At 34.6% G+C, this 22089-nt stretch overlaps 1 protein-coding gene across 14 annotated transcripts in view; it reads right to left on the minus strand.

The window, feature by feature from the left end:
- The window catches only part of mast4 (microtubule associated serine/threonine kinase family member 4), a 175906-nt gene that overhangs the window by 115131 nt on the left and 38686 nt on the right, over window positions 1–22089 (minus strand). For all 14 annotated transcript variants that reach the window (XR_012406374.1, XM_073951462.1, XM_009301828.5 and 11 more), the window contains exons 2-3: window positions 16767–16923; window positions 10549–10670 (exon numbers count right to left, since the gene is read on the minus strand). Coding sequence is in view for 13 of the 14 variants with exons in the window: in XM_073951462.1 (XP_073807563.1) it covers window positions 10549–10670; window positions 16767–16923 (279 nt within the window). In the remaining variant the exon portion in view is untranslated. The remainder of the gene's footprint in view (window positions 1–10548; window positions 10671–16766; window positions 16924–22089) is intronic.

Genomic DNA, 22089 nt, shown 5'->3' on the forward strand with positions numbered 1-22089 from the left:
ACAATACCATGAGCCTCAACACCATTGTTTCTTCATTATTATGTAAGTTCTGTAAGAGTAAAACCCAGTAAAAAAATTAAAAACAGACCAATCAGAACCCAATACAGTATGTTGTGTTGGTCACAGGCCACGGCTTAACTTCATTCATTTATTCATTCATTCGTTCATTCATTCATTTATTCATTTATTCCCTTTTGGGCTTAGTCCCTTTTTTAATCAGGGGTCACCACAGCGGAATGAACCACCAACTCATCCAGCACGTTTTTAAGCAGCGGATGCCCTTCCAGCCGCAACCCATCTCTGGGAAACATGCACACACTTATTCACACTCATACACTTTTAGCTAACCAAATTTACCTAAGCCGCATGTCTTTGGACTGTGGGGGAAACCGGAGCACTTGGAGAAAACCCATGCAAAGGCAGGGAGAGCATGCAAACTCCACACAGAAACGTTAACTGACCCAGTCGAGGCTCGAACCAGCGATTTTCTTGCTGTAGATTTCAGATTTGAACTTCAGATTTGAATATGTCATGTTCTACGCCATTTGAACCTGATTAGCAGCCATGTTATCAGGAGATCAGCAATGAAAGACTGATACGTTGGCATCATTAATATGCATGCCCAAGGCTGCACTTTGGGATTATAATGATGATAATTTTCCTCCCTTATTTAAAAATTATAAAAAATTATATTAAAATTCTTTGTATTAAAAGTTGTATTCAAAACTATGATTTCTCTGAAGTGAAACGACAACAATACACTTTTTTTAAAGTATTTTGTTTATGCAAAGGTTAATATTAATTCCAAACGGTTTACATTTACATTATAGTTTAAAAATCGACACAATACGTGACTGTCTCTTTTGTCAAATTTACTTATAATTCAGAGAGTATAGAGATGCATAAAGTAGTTGAGACCCAGACTTAAGTAAAGGTACAAGTGCTCAATCAAAAAAAGTGACTTGAGTAGAAGTTGAAGTGCTCGTTAAGCACCATACTTTAGTGGAAGTACTAAAGTATTTATAGTTTTTTGTACTTATGTGTGTTGCAAGTAGTTTATTTCAAAATTTGCTATTCAAAAACTGAAAGTAAAAGTACCAGTATTGTGTAAAGTAGTTTTTAAAGAAAGCCGTCAAAAGACATTATATTGTTTTGTTTATTTTAAATATCTTTTTTGGGGGCATGAGATTAAGCAGAACGATAAGAAACATGGCTTACGATTTCTATGAACAAGGAGAAAATCTTTCTCTCGTGCTTAAACCACAGATCTGACAGATTATAACAGCTTTAACCCACACCTCTCAAAGTTGTGTCACAAAATCACTCCGTAATCCACTAAATGCTATTGAAACTCATTTTCGGGTCTCAAATTACCGGTTGTAAACGTTGTAAACGGAAGTTCTAAACATTTTACCGGAAGACGCTGGTCGCTGTGGCACCCTCCATGCAGCAGCCAAGAAAAGGTCTATAATTGTAACAAGTAGAGGTGTGACTGGTCTCAGATCTGGACTGATTTCATGGTTTGGTTCGGTTTTGATTATCATGCCATCCATTCAGTTCAATTTGATATCTCGGTACATCGACGATGCTTTCCATACACAATTATATTTTTTCTTCACAGCACAATCATTTATTTTATTGAAATCTAAAAATATATTTACATTTATATATTATTTGTAAAACAACTTTGTTCTTTATGCCAGCAGTAAGATATATGAACTGTACACTTAATTTGTCCTGCTTTAAAGAAAACACTCTTTCTTAATGTTTTAAACAAAAAAATACATGCACAGAAGACAGTATGAGCATTTAAAGCAAACAAACAAATGTAAATATTATCCCGCTTGCTTTTTGAGTGCTGACAGACAAGGTCTTACACCCCTATGATTGGTCATTGTCTTCCCTTGCTCAACAGAAATGGCTGCTATTGGCTTTAGAAATTAAAGCGCTGTTCACCGATGGCGAATGGTATTCACAACCTTTCCAAACAAGGACTCCTTTAGATTCTGGGGTATTTTGTGGGGTAATAAATGAGCTTATACTGTAAAACCAATTCAATTAAACCTTTTGAATGAATGCAGTATACAACAATGCACCCTCAACAATTTTAACTTGTATGAATAGCAACAGGCATACAGAGCAAATGTCACAATTTGCATGTTAAACTAAAGATACATTTAACCAGACTTAAGCTTTTTCAGGGTGACATTGATTGAATAAATTTATATTTTAAGCATATACATTGCAATTATTTATTTCCCACACTTTGCATTCTGACAAGCTATGGCTAGATTAGATGATTGTGTATGACTGCTTGCTTCACAGAAATCTAATTCACTTCTACTTAAAGGCTGTTCATTAGATTAACATATACATTAAGTATATATTAGGTTTGCCCTTGGTGTTCGATGGGTCAGCATCGTGTGAATAAAGTGGGCTGCATTCCACTCCACTTTTAGACACTCATTTGCGAACAACCCTAACCCCTTACCCTGAGGGAATCCCTGCCAACATTTTAATGTCAATTCTACGTAAACTAAATGAAAGAAGCTTACATTGACATACCCTCAAACCCTTGATTTGAACGTTTCATTTAGATGTAAGCACCGTTCTCCTGGCCACCAACAAACTCAGACTTGACCATCAGAGATCCAGAGAGATAAGCGATACTCAACACTCCAGTTTCAGCATGCTTTACATTGCACTTTGCAGAATGCAGCTCCTTAGCAATATAATCCCATCCCATAAAGCTTTCTATTAACTGTTCTTAAGCTAATCTGATGACCATGTGAAGTTTTGTACTGTGTGTACCAATTAGGGATGTAACGACACACAGAAGTCGGCTGGATACAGGTTTGGTAAAAAAAAGAAATCCACAGCACTTGATTTTCTGTTTATTTTGAAGAGGCAGAAGTCTTTTTTCTACAATCAGCTCTAGATCTGATAACCTTCTTTTGATTTGAAAGTAAACATAATGGATCATTTTACTTGTAAACCATTTAAAGACATTGTGCATTAAACCTATAATTGCTAAGCTCAACCCTCTTCTAAAACTACAGAACAAAATTTTAGTGTGCATTAAATTTAGGACTCAATAAGCTACAAAAGTGAAGTCTCTTTTAGTAAAATGCTTAAACAGAAGGTGTTTCCATCTGTTGTTAATGTAACAGCAGGTGCAGTGGACAATTGGACAATTGGAGTTCAATAACTGCTCTTTATTTGTATAGAGAAGAAACAACAGACTGGCTAATGTGCAAATCAAATGGAACAGAAGCTGTGTTTCCATCCAAAGATGCTAATTAAATGTATGTGCATAACTTGAATAACGCATTTAAGACATGTGAATAAAGCAGTATTTCAAAATTGGCACTTCCTGATTGGTATCAAATATCAAAAGTAAAAACTGTAGAAGAAGATGCGTGAATTTTCAATTTATTTATTAAATGACTTGCACCTTAGAAGGCAGTATACTGAGACGCAATGAATGTGTGGTGGCATTTGAAGAGGTCAGACGCGGGGCACAGATGCTCTTGACAATTCTTGAGGTAATTAATAATATAATAACACTAATACTGAAATGGTTAAGGAGTTGTAGAATGACCAAAAAAACAGGTTTTACAATCTGCTCAGCCAGCTGGTTTGTCCATTCACACACATTTTTATCATCCCATGTTCTCTTATAACAAAATCACATGACCATTTTTAATGCGCATTCTGGAATTTGTTCAGTAAAGGAGTTTCAATCATAGTTTATGCGCATCTGTTCTTATTGAATCCTACTAAGTTAAGTGCATGTTTTTTATGCGCATTTTCAAAATGTATGCAAATCTTGGTGTTTCCATCAACCATTTGTTATGCACATATCCAAAATGCACTTAAAAAAAAGTGAATGGAAACATAGCCAGTGTAGCATGGTGGCTCATGCACTTTTAATAAATACTTAAATAAACATCTAAAGCTGAAGATTAGAGTTGTTGTTGTGTCAAGTTAAAGTATTGAAACTTTCACATGCTGCTCCACTCATCAATGTCCGTTTCAAAGTGGAACACTAATAAGAAGGAACAGAAATCCGATGGTCAAGCAAGTGTTGCAAATTTCAGTATACAGCTGCAACATGGTGGAGAGGGTGCTTAAAGAAACATTCCTGAGCACTGCATATCACATTTTAAACTGAAAAGACACAATCAGTAGTCTTATTCTGCCTAACTCCTGTGACTGGACCAACTGATCAGACTATACAAAATAATTACCAAAACTCTAATTAACAAACTTCAGCAAGTTCAAAATGCAGCCGCTAGAGTGCTTTCTAGAACAAAGAAATATGATCATATTACTCCAGTTCTTTCATCATTACATTGGCTCCCTATTAAATATCGTAAAAATATATTTTTAAATGGTATTGACCACCAACAAAGCCCTGAATGGTTTAGATCCCCAGTATTTGAGGGAGCTCCTGGTGAATTATAGCCTATCTAGTCCTCTACGCTCAATTAATTCTAGACAATTGATTATTCCCAGAATATCTAAATCAACTGTAGACGGTATATCTTTTTTTTATTTCTGGAACTAAAGTCTGGAACAGCCGTTCTAGCACAGTTCAGGAAGCCGACACACTCTGTCAGTTTAAGACTAGATTAAAGACACATCTCTTTGCATTAGCGTACACATAAAACACAAATGCTTTTGAAATCCAAATCCTCTAAAGCAGGGGTCACCAATCTCGTTCCTGAAGGTGCCCTGCAGGACACTAGCTCTAACTTGCCTCAACACACCTGCTTGGGTGCTTCAATTATACCTAGTAAGAGTCCTTTTTATTATTCCCTAGGATTCTATAATCCTGGACCGGGCCATATCCTGAACAGATACTATGGTGGTCATGGAGGAGTGGAAAGCATGAGACTGATTCCTGTAAGACCCCACTGACAGACAAGTCTTAGGATTCATCCTGAAGGGCCAGCCTGTACATCAGCCTCTGATCTCTCCCACCTGCAGCCCCAACATGATTGGGGTACATAAATTAAACACCCCTAGTAGCTATTTACAATTAAAACAGTTCAGCAGGTAAAGACCACTCTGAGGTTGTGGCGGAGTTGCTGTTGTTCCCAATTGCTTTCACTTTGTTATAATACCACTAAAAGTTGGTGTCCCAAAGCTTTTGGGAATAATGCGTAAGAATAACTATTTACTTAGTCACAACCAGAATTGTATTACCGGTGTATAACTAGTTTTTATTAAAGTACTACAATAAAACCATGGAATTTTGAAGGAGATTATACAGTATTTTAATTTAGCATTAGATTATATAAAGAACAATTTACTTAACTCTAATCACCATGCTACTTTGACTGAAACTTTTGCTGGCATTTGTGTTGAATATAGAGATAGTTGAATATGCTTATAACTATGCATCAATTTATAGTTCAAAAAGGACTAATGGGAACTGATAAAAATATCCTCTGGGAGAACTTTAACTCCAGCGACTCCTGCAGTGTCATAATGAATAAATAATCCCTTTGTAGTGATCATTTGTATTCCACCCTGTGTGACTACTGCTGGATACTAATAAAAACCACAATTGCCCAGAGCAGACCTGCCAATAGAGCAAAGAGTCGATTCAAAATCTTTCTAATAAATTGCATAATTCATGCAGCTTCAGAAATGACGGAGCAAGGTCCACTGGGACGATTTGATTTATGGAGCACAAAACCTCTAGTATAAAAACTGAGAGGAAAAAAATGGTTGTCAAACAGGCAGCTTGAACACATTTAAACATATTAGTTGGAAGGTGAGATGTTGGTGCATCAGCGTTTGTATTTCAGGCAGATAGTGATTTAATATATACACGCATAATATATATATATATATATATATATATATATATATATATATATATATATATATATATATATATATATATATACACACACACATATCTTACTTGATTTTTGAAAATTACCCAAAACCATCAAATACATGGATTTTTTGCAACATTTAGAATTCAATAAGTTTAACTTTCGATTTAAGTAATGAGTTTGCAAATATACTATGAAGACACTGGCATATTTTAAATTCAGATCCTGTTTTGAGACACTGTGTAAAGATCCACCACAAATTTTTTAAATGAGCCCAAACTTGCAACAAATGTTAATGAGAGCGGATCAAGGTTATGAACGTTCTGCTAATCCTTTCTCAGTCCCTGAAGATAATTATAGAAGTGGTCAATGAGTCTAACTTTACTAAAACTAAATGTCAGTTTTTTTAGTCATCCCCATTCAGGTAAGCAGTTGAAGATTAAAGGGCACATGGTTTGCCCCTTTTTTAGGATTTAATATTAATATTATGGTTCTTTTGAGTGTGCCAGTTTAGGTTTAGCTCAAAACACAGTTCAGATTTTTTTTTATTATAATGTGTTCAAAAGTGTACAAGTCACTTTGGGGACGTGTACACAGCTCGCTGTTTTAGGGGTGTGTTGCTTTACATGAAAATTTGTTTCGAATTCCCACCCAACGTAACAAAGGGGCAGAGCCAAGAGTTCCCCTGCTCTGTGTTTGGCAACAGACAGGCAGACAGAGGGAAGCAACATAAATGAGAGGACCAAAATTTGGCCGTACATGTACGACTTGTACACTGACCAAGCAGAGAGTACACAAGTTCCGGGCTTGTATATATAAAAACTTCTTAAAATTGAAGCAGAAGATTTTGAATACATGAGGATGATTTCTACTAAAAGTATCAAATAAAGGTCACTGAAGAAAGGCTTCAGTTTGTTTCTTTTACTCACAGTTGTATGCATTAATAAATAAATAAATAAGTAATATTTTATGTTTTTGTGTATTTTAAATGCTTGAAACTGTAGTCATTTATACAGTATAATTCTTTGTACATTTGGAAAGAGAGTTTGAGAACATAAGTGAAATTATTTATTTCTTTATTTTTTTACTAATATTATTATTTATTTTTTATTTATTTATTAATTCATCAGACAAACAGATACTTTTGATTTGTGAAAAGGACTAAGAAAACAAAGAAATAAAAGTGTCATAGAAGCATTGTAAACACAAAATCCCTTGATGGAGAATGCCGTAAGTTAACAAATCCATTTTATCTAATCCCAACTATCTAGTCTCCAATGATGCATAGAGTTTAAAAGGTTCCTGAATATCCAACCAGACCAAAGCAAAAACCCATATACTCTCCACATGTGGTTTACAAAGAAGAAACAGATAAGCTCCCTCTGTGTGTGAGGAATATCTTTCCAAGGTCACATATGAACTGTCGGCCTACTCCACAGGCACTCATTTTCACTAAACAGTGTTAACATTCCCAAGACATACTCCTTTCCTTTGTGTTTAGTAGGAGGGAAAACATCCAAAAAGATAGCACAGGAAATGGCTGTAGTGTGTCTGTGTGTGTGTGTGTGTGTGTGTGTGTGTGTGTGTGTGTGTGTGTGTGTGTGTGTGTGTGTTATTTGCCCCTTAAATTGATAATTTTTATTTATTTGTTTATTTGTTTATTTATTTATGTATTTATTTATTTATTTATTCATTTATTTTAATTATTTATTTATACATATTTTTTTTTTTTCTTCAAGGAGGCTGATCTATAAACAGGGTTATGTAAACATTCTGATAAATCAGAGCAGCTGAAATTATAACAAACATAAAATTCCCAAAATAACTCTTTCTGAAAAAGCTATACAGCTTGTATGAGTACACGCATACATAAAATAAATTCTGATGCTTTTTCCCCATTGCATCTCACATATATTGTGTTTGCTAGCACTTTGTATTGTTTTATATATTGAAAAAAAAATTATTAGTTAATTTTGCTTGAAAGATTTGCTTGAAACTTTTTGCAGCTACTGTATATTGTTATTTGTTGATATTTTTCAATTCATAATGGTTCAGTTTGCATTCCTTAATAAAACATTTGTTTTTAATTCGATATTTAAAACAACATAGAAATCGGTAATTACATGCAGAGGTAAATATAGTTGACATTTTTGGCATCTCAACCACAAAATAACTCAGATCACTTTTTCTTTACTGGCTTATTAGGTGTGATAATTGCAGATTTTGTTGGAATAATTGGATACTACGTTGGATAACTTTATTTATTTTGGATGGTGAAAGCAAAATTATCCTACGAGAGTGATTATACTGTAGCACCTCTCAATGGTGAATGCGGTTTTACTCATTGCAGGTAGTTTAGTCATTTATTTCACTGATTTGGCAACAGTCAAATGTCATGAGGAAATGGTTTGAATTTTTGCTTAGTAAAAAAAATAAGTGTGTAAGTGCATCAGTACACAGTGCATAAATGCAAAGTGTATAGTGTGCCATTTGAAAGCAGCTATTGTTTTTTTGGTAGGTAAACCCAATGTCTCTTTAAGGCAAGTCATTTCACTCAGTGCTCAACGTTGAAATGTCTCTCGGGCAGTATACTGTACTTGGGCATTCTATCTGAATGGGAAAACATCAAATTTTCCAAAACTACTTGCCAAGCTTAGGATTAAATTTCATGTTAGAAATCACCAATAAAATAAAACAACAACTGTGTCTTTAGTTTCATTTCTAAACATTTAAAAATAACACAAAATGTGCACGTTTGGTCCAAGCCCCTCCCCTGGAGTATCGTCAGTCTACAGCAATCGGTGATTGGCTCCTGTACTAAAAGGTGGGCTTTATTTGCCATATAGCGATCAATGATTGGCTCCTGTACTAGTGGGAGGGCCTTATTCACCATAGTTACCATTACACTTTTCCCTATACAAAAAGATACGAGTGACATGTCTTGTGTATTCTATAGTCTTTGGTAAACCTTCAGCCCAGTCTGAGGTCCTGAGCACTTTGGAGAAAACACCACCACAGCATGATGCTGCCACCACCATACTTCACTGTTGGGACTGTTTTGAACAGGTAAGGTCTCATACAGACAGGTGCGTAGCTTTTCTTATCAAGTTCAATCAGTATAATTAAACACAGCTGGAATAAAATGAAGGTGTAGAACCATCTCAAGGATGTTCAGAAGAAATGGACAGAGTTAAATAAATCTGTCACAGCAAAGGGTCCAAATAATTATGAAGACAATGTTATATTTCAATTTTTCTTTTTAATAAATCTGCAGAAATGTCAACAATTCTTTGCTTTTCTGTCAATATGGGGTGCTGTGTGTACATGAAATAAGGAAAGGGCTGCAATATAACAAGTAAAAAAAATAAGCGGGTCTGAATACTTTTCATCCACTGTTAATGATGTTTTGGTTTATTTGGTTCTTAAATCCCCATCCCCTACGCAGCATACAGTACCTGCTCCTTGAAAACCAACATTATTTTTGTTCATTTTTTTAAATGGTTAGCTCAGCTGGTCAAAGGCTGCTTATTTTAACAGGGGAGAGCAAGAGAGACTCAGGAGCCCCCCTTGTGAAAGCAGATCGGATACAGTTGCTAAGTAAATGACATTCAGTTTGTTGCAGCATTGACCCTGTTCTCTGTGGTCATTAATTTCAATCAGTTTCCCAACATGGATCCCGGACCACTGTTTGCCACGGCTGTTTGCAGGAAAAGCAAATACGACATGGCAGTTTCTCCGGACATATTTTTCACCGCATCCAGCTCAGCACAAACCAAAATTAAAGTGTTAAATTTAATTCTAATGATCTTGGTTCAAATTAATAAATTGGAAGAATATATCGCTGAACTGTTGTTTTACGAGATTACTCGATTTCAATAAACGAATAGCTTGTAACAGTATTAACCCTCATTTGTAAAAAGATGGGATGACAGCATCCAGGGTTTCTACAGCGTTCATCATGTCAATTGTAAGACTTTTTAAGACCTTTTTAAGATCTTTAAGATTTAAATTTCAGACTTACACAAGGTTAAACACAAATGATTTGTTCTAATGGCCCAGTTAAAATATTAAAACAAATGTTATTGTAAGGAAGATAATCAATCCATGATGGTAAATACAGTTAGTAAACAAACTTTTGTTAAAATTTTTATTGAGATGAAATGTTTGTGATTGGATAGGTGTTGGCCCAATTGGGTAGCTTTACATGGACATAGAAAGATTTAGACCTGTTTAAAATGATTTAAGACCTACAACACAATATTTCAATGAATTTAAGAATTTTTAAGGCCGAAAATTTTGCATTTAAAATTTAAGACATTTTAAGACTTTAAGACCCTGCGGATACCCAGGTATCTAATAAATTAATATAAGTAAATACAAATTTGTATTGTTCCTTTCCCACAGTTTCTTTGAACAAGTTAATTATTCTTATTAGCCCATAGGAATTTCTTTCTCATTTAAACGCACACTTTATGCTTAAAAGACAGAAAATATTTCCAAATAAATGAAAACTGCTGAAAAGCAAACTTATTGTATGTCTATTGTATAGAAATGAAAGTGCTCCTTATAAAAGAAATGCTTTATGTGCCTGTGATACAGCAGTGCTACCTAGTGTTTGAGAGGAGAATTTACCACTTGATATGATGTTAAACAGTTTTTTTTTTTTTTTTTTTTTTCCAGGTTAAACTCTACTGACCAGGCTGGCTGTGAGAGAAGGTGCAGATTTTCCCAAGGTCTGCGAGCGCATGCGCACAAGGTTGGTGGTCTCCGAGCTTGAGGCTGACCATGACTGCTGGGCATATGGCAACAGGTATTTCCCTAAAAAAAAAAAAAAAGAAAAGAAAAAAAATGTCTGATTAAAAGCAGAGCATAGCGTATTTGACAAAACATGTTCTTGGAAGATAATGCCTTAACTAATGATCTAATCTGTTCAAGCAAGACTAAAAGCATTCTAGGAGTGGCTCACAATTTCACATGCAATGACTCAATGATGCATCATAACGAACACGTCATAACACACATGCTGTCTGATATAACCAATATGACAACTATAAACGAGAAAAAGAAGGCTCAAAGGGTAAAGCTCCCATTTCATTACATTTTTGTATTATTATTTTTTTGTGAAGGTAGAGGGTAGGAGGGAGTAGGCATTGTCCGTTATAAGTTTCTGACTTATGAACACCTTCGATAAAAATACCACGGTTTTAGGGTATTGTGATTACTGCTTTAAAATTTATCAGGCTAAAAAGTAAAAATAAATCATTGACTTCTGCTAACTTTATTAGCTTAAAAAAACACAGATTTATTTAAAACACATAAAAAAATACATTAAAAATTCCTTACATATACCTTGGGAACAGTATAACAGAACATTTTAGCTGTATTAAAACCTTGACGTTTCCAAATCGCAGTCCTTGAAAGTCCCATGTCTAGGTGGGAGATTAAGCTACAAAAGCGATCAGTGAAGAGCAGGGAGTGGATGTTTGATTAACATTACTCATAGACAGGTTTTCACTTCAAGAATAAAAGTGTGGATGGATGTGAATTCAAGTTTTCATTCTCAACAGTTTATGTATATCTGATTGCATTTATATATTGTAAATACTCATCAAGTTGGACCACTGATACAATTTAATGTTTATTTGACTGATTAAAGGAATAGTCATTTCAAAAATGACAATTTGGTCATCTTACACTTTACTGGTCTGATACACATTTACCCTTTTCTCATTTCAAACCTTTATAAAGTTTCTTTCTTGTTAAACATAAAAGAAGATATTATGAAGAATGCTGAAAACCTGTAACAACTGACTTCCATAGTATCTGTTTTTCCTACTATGGAAGTCAATGGTTACAGGTCTTGAGCTTTCTTCAAAATATCTTGATTTGTGGTCAACAGAAGAAAAGAACTTAAAGGTTTGAAGCAAGTAAAGAGTGAGTAAATGAGAGAAGTTTTATTTTTTTGAACAACTGTGCCTTTAAATGGTCAAATACACATCAAATTGGGGTAACATCCACCTTAATGAATATTTATAGAAGCAATTTTCGGATAAACCATCCTTTTAAGCGCTATAAGCTGTGGAAAAAAAATAGGTCAATACTTCCAAGAAGTCAGAGAGAAGGATTTCTGAGTGCAGAGAAAACAGCATATGATTTTTATATTTAAATAAATTCAATTAATAAATTGTCTTTTTAAAGCATATTAAATTACTTGCATTACTTGCAGTTACCTTCTTCACCATAGTATTTTACTTATATATTGCATGCATCTCATTTCCCACGCCATATAATGCTGGTGTCAAATGACGTCAATATGTCACTACTGTTTAAGGTCTGTTACTAAATCAATAAAGATTGGTCCTCTTCTGCATTGCGATGCACTATAAACTGCAGAAACTGTGTCCCTACAAACAAAAAGCAGATATCCTGCAACATCCAAATGATAGCATAAAAAACATTAAGCCTTTTAAGTTGTCAGATGTGGATATGAGTGGATAATGTTTTTTTTTTTTTTTTTTTTTTTTTTTTTTTTTTATTGTAGCAAACTAACATGTCTACCTTAAAAATCACTGTCACAGAAAAATTACCCAGAAAAGTGAAGTTTTGAGAAAAGCTCCTCTACACCAATATTTAGTTTATTTCCAAGTCCTTCACGCTTTATCACAGTACACTGAGGAAATGTAAACGGCCTCTTCACTTTTACTGGGCCCCCCGTGGATTGTTGATTGATAATCTAAATTCCTTCATGAAACTGAGCTGCCATACCAAATGCAATTTGTTGGTTGTGTCAGACTAAATTAAATCCGCTAGACCAAAATTACATAGAGTTACATTTGATAAATTTACGCTGTTGTGATCTTCTATTTAAGAAATTGTTTTCATGGTGCATTGAGGTTTTTTTTTTTTCCTGAGAGAAGCAAATATTATGTGTTATGTATTACCAAGCCTCAGCAAGGATACTGTGACTTCTTAGCCAAAGTCACAGCTGCCATAAGTCATTAGCATAAGAAAATACACTCTTGCATTATCTAAAGAAATATAATTTCAAATATAATACTGAAGTCTTTAATTGCAAGTAAAAATATATATATATTATTTTGTGAATACACTCATCGGTCACTTTATTAGGTATACCTTACTAGTACCGAGTTTGAACCCACTTTTGTCTTCAAAACTGCCTTAATCCTTGCAGGCATAGATTCAACATGGTACAGGAAATTTCCCACTGGGATTTTGGTTCATATTTACATGATGCAGTTGCTGCAGATTTGTCAGCGGCACATCCATGATGAGAATCTCCTGTTTAACCAATTCCCAAAGGTGCTCTATTGGATTGAGATATGGTGACTGTGGAGGCCATTTGAGTACAGTAAACTCACTGTCATGTTCTAGAAACAAGTCTGAGATGATTTGCATTTTATAACATGGCGCATTATCCTGCTGGAAGTATCCATCAGAAGATGGGATGGATATGGTCAGCAACAATACTCAGGTAGACTGTGGCGTTGATGCTCAATTGGTACTAATGAACCCAAAGTGTGCCAAAAAAATATCCCTTACATTATTACACCTCCACCACCAGCCTGAACCATTGATACAAAGCAGGATGCATACATGCTTTCATGTAGCTGATGCAAAATTCTGACCCTACCATCCAAATGTTGCAGCAGGCATCAAGATTCGGACCATGCATTGTATTTCTAATGTTCTATTGTTTAATTAGGTGAGCCTATGCAAATTGTAGCCTCAGTTTCCTGTTTTTAGCTGATAGCAGTGGCATCCGATGTGGTCTTCTGCTGCTGTAGCCCTTCCACCTCAAGGTTGGACATGTTGTGTATTCAGAGATCCACTTCTGCTTATTTAGGTTTTAACGAGAAGTTGTTTGAGTTACTGTTGCTTTACTATCAGCTGGAACCAGTCTGACCATTCTCCTCTGACCTCTGGCATCAACAAGGCATTTGTGCCCATAGAGCTGGATATTTTCTCTTTTTCGGACCATTCTCTGTAAACCCTAGAGATGGTTGTGGTTGGTTGTATATATATATATATATATATATATATATATATATATATATATATATATATATATATATATATATATATATATATATATATATATATATATATATATATATATATATATAATTTTTTTTTTTTTTTTGTGAATCTGTGTTTTTTTAATATATAAACTAAAATAAATGAAACAGTTGCAAGATCTGACCATTCCACCAAGTTTCTATTTTTATGATTTATGGTGTATGGCACTCAAGTGTTTTCAGTGCAAAAAACAAAACAAAACAAAATAATAATATTTGATAAAATCTAAAGAATTCAATGGAGTTCTTGAATCCTTAATGAAACAACAGGGATTGTGTAAGGCCATGACAAAAGCTTTACCACTGCGTTCCTTTCAATTAATTTGATTAAAGAACAATATGAGATGATTACAAGAAATACAAAATGCATTCAAATCTATTATAAATGTTTAAGTGTTTTCTGGATTTCTTATGTACTTTACATATTACGGAGCAGTTGTGTGTCCTCTCATGTTAACTACAGTAAAATAAATATTGTCTCCCTGGCAACTAGCAAAACTTCAAACAAATAAAGCAACTGAAGTGAGTTACAAATATACCGTAAACGGACAATAAATCATAACTGAATCATTATGCAACAAAAAATCATATAGACTAAGACTGACAAGGACAAAGCAATTTGCAATGTTTAGTCGATAAAAGGTGAGAAATTATTCTTTTTTTTCCTTTTAAATAGAAACTTTTTATATTTTCTTCTCATAGAAACACACTTTTAGTTTGGCTATACTCCTATACGGTAGTTTCCCAGACAACCCATTGGTAACCTGTATTTATGTTTGTGGGCTCTACATGGTCAAAGAACCAGGTCAAAAAACAGGATACGTAGGAGGAAAATTGTGATTCCTGCTCACTAGTCATCATCCACAGAACTAAGGAAATGCCAAGTAGACACCCTCAGCACATTTCTACATGTTCCCTACGATATATATCTGATACATCACTCCAGATAAGAAGGAACAGCAAGCAAAAAACATATGCAACAGAATGTAAAATGTTGAAAATGGTAAAAAAAAAAAGTCCTGAAAACAGTATGTTATAGTTATACAACAATTTACATTTAAAGTACTAATTTGGCCAACCAAAAACACATTTTAATATACATTATTATTCCTGAACTGAACAAAGAGCAATATTTAAAATATATATATATATTTTGACTTGAAAAAGAATAGTTTTTATAATATTATTTATTATTTAAAAATAAAAATATTATTAGCACTTTAACAGAAAGTTAACAGAATTTAAGTGGATTGAACATTTTCTGTAATTGTGTTGTTGCAGCTCATTTTAAATAAGTAGTTTAAACAAGCAGCAAAAATAGATATTTTGATTGTATATTACAAAAAGACAAATACTGTCTCTTCAATACGACTGAACAGCAGCACATTCTGTCAAAATTTATTTATTAATTTATTTATTGGTTCTTTAATATGAACTAAAATGAAACAGTCGTAGGATTTGACCATCCCACTAGGTGTCTATTTTTATGACTTTTCAGTGCAAAAAACCCCAAAACAAAACAAAAACAAAATATTTATAATAATAATATTACAACAGAGTTCTTGAATCCCCAATAAAACAGCAGCTATTGTGTATGATAATTTTTAAAAGATATATAAAAAATTGGGCGTCACGTTGGCGCAGTGGGTAGCACAATCAGCTCACAGCAAGAAGGTTGCTGGTTCGAGCCTCGGCTGGTTCACTTGGTATGTTTGTGTGGAGTTTGCATGTTCTCCCCTATTTCGCGTGGGTTTCCTCCGGTTTCTCCCACAAGTCCAAAGACAAGTGGTACAGGTGAATTGGGTAAGTTAAATTGGTCATAGTGTATGTGTGTAAAAGAGTGTGTCTGGGTGTTTCCCAGTGTTGGGGGTTGCAGCAGGAAGGGCATCCGAAGCGTAAAACATATGCTGGATAAGTTGTCGGTTCACTCCGCTGTGGCGACCCCTGATTAATAAAAGAACTAAGCCGAAAAGAAAATGAATAAATAAATGTTTAAGATTTATTGATAAAAATAGCAAAGATATATTTAAAATATTAATAGCATATTAGGAGCATTTTTATGAAGGAATAATAAAATAATAATAATAGTTAAACAAATAAACACTTAAAATACAAATTTGATAGGAATACAATTTATTAAAGCATTTGCGATTTACATATTTCACCTTTCTGTACAGCGTTTTAAGTTGGATCCTTTGTGCTTTTGATGAAAACTGAATGTAAAGACATTTATATAGGGTTTTAAGTATTGCCACGGCATGAGGTATACTTCTTAATTGTTTTATTTATTTTTTATTATTTTTTTATTTTATTTTTTTTTTTTGATGAGGCAAAATTAGCTATTTACATCAGTAGGAAAAAATATAAAACATTATGTCAAAGTGTTAATTGAAATTAAGTTTAAAAAAAGCATAATATTGAAATGCTGTGGTGTTTTCAAGCAGCTTTGTGCTCTGTTTTTGATGGGATTCCCATGATTTCCTTATATTTTATTAGGTTAATGTACATGTATGTATAGTCACAAAAATAATTGTTAATTTATATTTTTTCAAAATGTCTTTTATCCATTTCTGTCTAATTTGATTATAATTTAGGTAAGATTAGGGTAATTAAAGTAAAAAATAAAAAATAAAAAAACACTGCTTATATGTGATGGACTCTTAATCAGAGTACTGTCTTAAATCACATTAATATCTGATTATTGGTGTCCATGTAAATGTACTCACTGATTACTTGGTACAACCATTTGGTTTCCAGGAAAAAAAAAAAAAAAAAAAAGTATTCCCACAATATGATCTTACAAAAGGCAGGGTGTTACCTGTAAGAGCGCCCCCTAGACTTCCCCTCCGGTGCTGTCTGCCATCTTCACTGAGTTGTCTTTTGAATTTCAGTGCTAAACTGGAGCCAAGAGAAGAAACCTCTGGGTTGCTGAACTTGCGGAAGGACACGGAGGGGGGAAAGAGGATATTATCCGGCTGGAAGAAAGAGAAGATCAACATGAAGTTCAATCTGGCAATCATTACAGGAATAGGAGTGTTTACAACAGATGTAACACAGGGCTGCATATCAAGTACTGACAAACCTTTACATTTATCATTATTTAATAGCTTGCATTGGTTCTAAGACGTTCTTCCTGTATTCAGCTAACACTGCTGTTATTTTGTTAAACTGTTAAATACCTGCCAATGTAATTTTACATTGACTAAATTTTCAACCTTAACATCTGATACTGTTAAATCCCCCACCGTGTTATCGCTGTAATTGTTGTTTTATTTATATAAATGCCATGTTATATAACCAACTATTTCCTCCACTTTCAGTTAATTTCTGGCTACCCTTTCACCCCTTCCAGCTCACAATGAACAAAACAAGCTTTTTTCTCTTTCTCTCGTGCAGATGAAACATTTGCATGCAGGCACATCTAAGGGCTTTTTCCACCTCAAGTGATTATATGTTAAATAGAAACATTGTTGGAGAAATCAAAGACAACTGTTTATAAAGAATGTAGATTGGGCAGAATCTAAATAAATCTGTTACTGCAATATGGTATAGAGTGATTATTAAACTGCAAAATATGCAATTTAACAATAAATGTAATCTGCATGGCAATGTTCATCTCACTTGCACACGAGCATCTCATGATCTTCTAAATTGGCATTGGTTCAATTAAAATTGGTTAAATTTTGCATAACTAATGCATTGTAATATGCACTGATTGTCTTTAACCTTCGTGTCGTGTTCACATCCTTACCCTTTACTTTAGTGTTCCAGGTCAAAATTGACCTGTTTGTTTTAACTGCTTTTCTATTAGCACAAAACCTATTTTTAACACCAAATTTTCATTTAACATTCTTTAGCTGTGAACAATGTCTCGAAGTAGTGTTTAAAATGAATTTATAGAATTAGATATAAAATAACTGCAGTGAAAATACAAATAGGCACTGAAAATGTTTAGAAAAAAACGATTAACGATTGATGACAGAAATCAAAAAAATTTGTTTTGTTACTAATAGACAGCTCAGTAAAAAAACTATCACAGGGTCTGACCAAAGACCATCTGAATGTTTTATCAGCCAGCAAAGCACAAACAAAATAGTGTCCTTTCCTGTGTACTGAGTGCTCGAATTTTCATTCAGTGCTTCAATTGGAATGTTATTAGTGTACTAATATAAGGAATAGTGACTGAGGGTATAGACGGTGAGCATGGAAAAAGAACTAACACTAGTTATACTTTGGTCATTTTTGAACGAGATGCTAATGGTCTAATCCAATAAAATAATTTATGCTAAGCTAAGCTACAAGTGCTCCTGCTAGACCCAGAGATAGGTTGAAGGAAGATTGGCAGAACGAAAGAAACAAACAAAGAAAGAAAAAAAGCAACACAAACAAATGGGTTCACATAACAGACACTTGTCTAGTCTGTGTAAAGATATGATACATTGTTTTATCAAGAAGTTGATTCATAATAGAGGATCCAACGCTATATCATGGCAACTCATAACTTATTGATTTAGTGGCTAATCCATATGAATTCGTACGATCTTATTTATACAGTACAATTTAGTATGATCTGCTTATTTGAATGCCATACCTCCTTTTAAAAATCGTATACTTTCATACGACTTGTACTAATTAGCCACCAAACTGACAAAACGTAAAATAGTTACGCTTCTTTGTAAGATCAGGCTGGAGGATTGACACATAAGTGAGGAAAAGAGAAGTGTACCTGCAAAAGACATTGTTCAGTCTGAAATGTGAGTGAGTGAGTGAGTGAGTGAGTGAGTGAGTGAGTGAGTGAGTGAGTGAGTGAGTGAGTGAGTGAGTGAGTGAGTGGGTGAGTGGGTGAGTGGGTGAGTGGGTGAGTGGGTGAGTGAGTGGGTGAGTGAGTGGGTGAGTGGGTGAGTGGGTGAATGGGTGAGTGAGTGAGTGAGTGAGTGAGTGAGTGAGTGAGTGGGTGAATGGGTGGGTGAGTGAGTGAGTGAGTGAGTGAGTGAGTGAGTGAGTGAGTGAGTGAGTGAGTGGGTGAGTGGGTGGGTGAGTGGGTGGGTGGGTGAGTGAGTCAGCGAGTGAGTTGGGGTAGTGTGTATGGGGATGTTTTCTGTCTGATGGATGAATATAGTCTGAATACCCACACTTTTGACCGGGAACACCACAGGTGTAACAAGGTTGATTAAAACACTCAAAATTCAATGAAAGAAGTGATTATCACTTTTATATGTTCAAATGCATAATGTGGAGGATATAATAAAGTCTTGAGGTCTTATGTAAAACACAATATTTATTGGTGTTTTAAGTTGTAAATCGGTCAGATTTGACCCGAACACAACAGGGAGTTTAAAAATGTAAAGAGAAGCAACTGCACTCTGGAAAATACATGTAGTCAAGTAAACACACAAAAAGACACATTAATGGTATGTTTCACCTGAAAATTAAGGCTTAACTCAGCCTTTCACTTGTTTAAAACATATTTGTGTTGAAGTTACTTTAAAGAATGAAACTTAAAATATTAAAACCACATGAAGGACAGTAAATGATGAGCTATTTTTCATTTAAGTAAACTATGCACTAAAACTATGCACTAAATTCTGAAAAAAGAAAAAAACAGCATGCGTGTAAATGTGAAGATTATATGCATAAAGTGTGTTGACTGATGCAGTTTGGAATTGGTAAAAACGGATCAGAACTACAGGGGTTGGACAATTAAATGGAAACACTGACCAATTTAGTGTTGGACGTTTGCCTGAAAATTCAAAATTCATTGACTGCACATTCCACCAGTAAGAGCAGAATGTGAAGGTTTAATTAGTAGAGTAACAGCCCATTTTTTCAGGTATTCAGGGTCATTTCAGCATACCACCTAGAGGGACAAACCAAATCCCTCAGGAATAACTGGGGACACAAGTGGACGCTATCTGAAAGGGATGCTAACACAGATTGTATCCAAAAAACAAAACCACAGCTGCCAACTCACTGCAGAATGAAATGTGCAACTCAACTCTCCTGTTTCCACCAAAACTTGTAGTTTGGAGCTTCACAAGGTCAATATACATGAATGGGCTGCTATAGCCAAACCTGTAATCACTCATGACAATGACAAACTGTTAGTTTCAACGGTGCCAAATCTTGTATTGTTCTTTGATGAGTCTATCTTCACTGTCTTTTTCACATCCGGAAGAGTTACGATAGGGAAAAGCCCCAAAGAAATGTATTGTACCACCCAGATTGTTTTATGCCCAGACTGAAGCATGGGGTGTATCAGTGATGATTTGGGCTGCAACATTATGGCATTCCCTAGGCCCAATACCTGTGCTAGATGGGCTCGTCACTATTAAGGACTAACAAAAAATTTTGTAGCATCATGTGCATACAATGGTTAAAACATTGTATCCTGAAGAGGATGTCATGTATCAGGATGATAATACACCTGGGAAGACAAAGCGGTTTATTGAACATGAAAGTGACGTTGAACATATTTCATAGCCTGCAGTCACCAGATCTAAATATTATTGAGCCAAATTGGGGTGTTTCGGAGGAGCTAGTGAAGAAACATTTCTTCCACCAGAATCGTGTAGTGACCTGGCCACTCCTTTGCAAGAAGAATGGTGCAAAATGCCCCTGGCCACTGTGGAGGACTTATATCTGTCATTGCCATGACTAAATGATGCTGTATTGACTGTAAAATAAGTCCCTACACTATACTAATGTTTTTGCATGCACTGAAAAGTTCCACTTATACTATAAGGAATTAAAATACAGAACAACTATCCCATTGCTGCTTTAATAAACACTACACCATGTCAACTGACAAAACATTATTTCGTTCCATTGTCAAACAAGTTATAAAGCCTCATGTGAAGCTGAGGAGCTACTCGCTGAGAAACAATGGAATAGTAGAGGAAGAGGTTCCTCCCCACGAATATAAACAAATGGAGGCCCTGTGAGTTCTCTAACTGGAAATGAACTCCCTCTGCTTTGAGGAAAATGATTCATGATATACACTTTTCTGCAATGGTCCACACAAATGAAAACCCAACGGAAAACTAAACCCATGTAAGAGGACCTAGGTCTTTAGGGAAACACCATTAAGCCACTAAACCATATGGGAAAACACATGAGGTCATCTCCTCCTGGGACAAGTAAACTTCACGTGACATATCACATTCCTATGCTGGTCAATAAACATTTCAATAAGGCAGGTTTCCCTCCTAAAACTCAGAGACAATACACAGTTGTAGTATTAAGTATTTCAAAACCTACAGAGTTTTTGCAAAAGTGATTCAGAACCTAAGAGGGAGTGTAAGTCTAGCAACACAAATCAGTGTAATTTAAGTACTTGTAATTTTTAGTTATTATTGGTTTAATTCTGCACACTAATAATTATTGTGTTTATGACCCTGGTTTAATTAGAATAGGTCTTGTATACCTGGACAAGCTGTCAGGCTTATCTCAAAGGCACTTTAAGGACCAATTTGTTACACTTCTTATTATAAAACAAATGTTTTTGTTGCATTTTTAAATTTGTGCATTTATCTAAACTAACACGGTATGGGCCTTGGTGTTGCTAAGGTCATGGTTTTTATTGTGTTTAGTTAGTTTTAGTGTTAGTGTTGCATATATAATTAAACATATCACTTCTGGCTTATACATTTGACTATACCACAACTGGACAGCAAAAACAGTCATAAAAAGTAAATGTTTTCAGGAAGTTTCCGCTACATTGCATTACACTACAATTTTAAATACACAGAGGGGTCAATCACCTAAATTAAAACCTAAAGAACCTGGCATCAATAGGCAATAGGCATAGTTTTTACTACTTCCCTATAGAACAAAAATAAATGTGCACAGTTTTTTCTCATTAAAACTTTGGTACTGTTTTCAGAATATAGAGGCCATGGTTACACTTACTATCATTCCAAATTCTGTGGTTTGTGGAGAGACAAAGTTCACTGAAATGGTTTACTTTAAGTGTAATACCCCTGACACAACACTCCTCCACATACTAGACCACAGCATTCTGATACCTCTAGCAAAAGAAACATAAAATGAGATATACTAATGCAGAAACAACAGATTTCCAGTGGTGTAAAGTAACAAATTACAAATACTCAAACTATTGTCATTATTAAAAATAGTAATTT

Source organism: Danio rerio, chromosome 5 (genome assembly GCF_049306965.1).
Source record: "Danio rerio strain Tuebingen ecotype United States chromosome 5, GRCz12tu, whole genome shotgun sequence".
Lineage (NCBI taxonomy): Eukaryota > Metazoa > Chordata > Actinopteri > Cypriniformes > Danionidae > Danio > Danio rerio.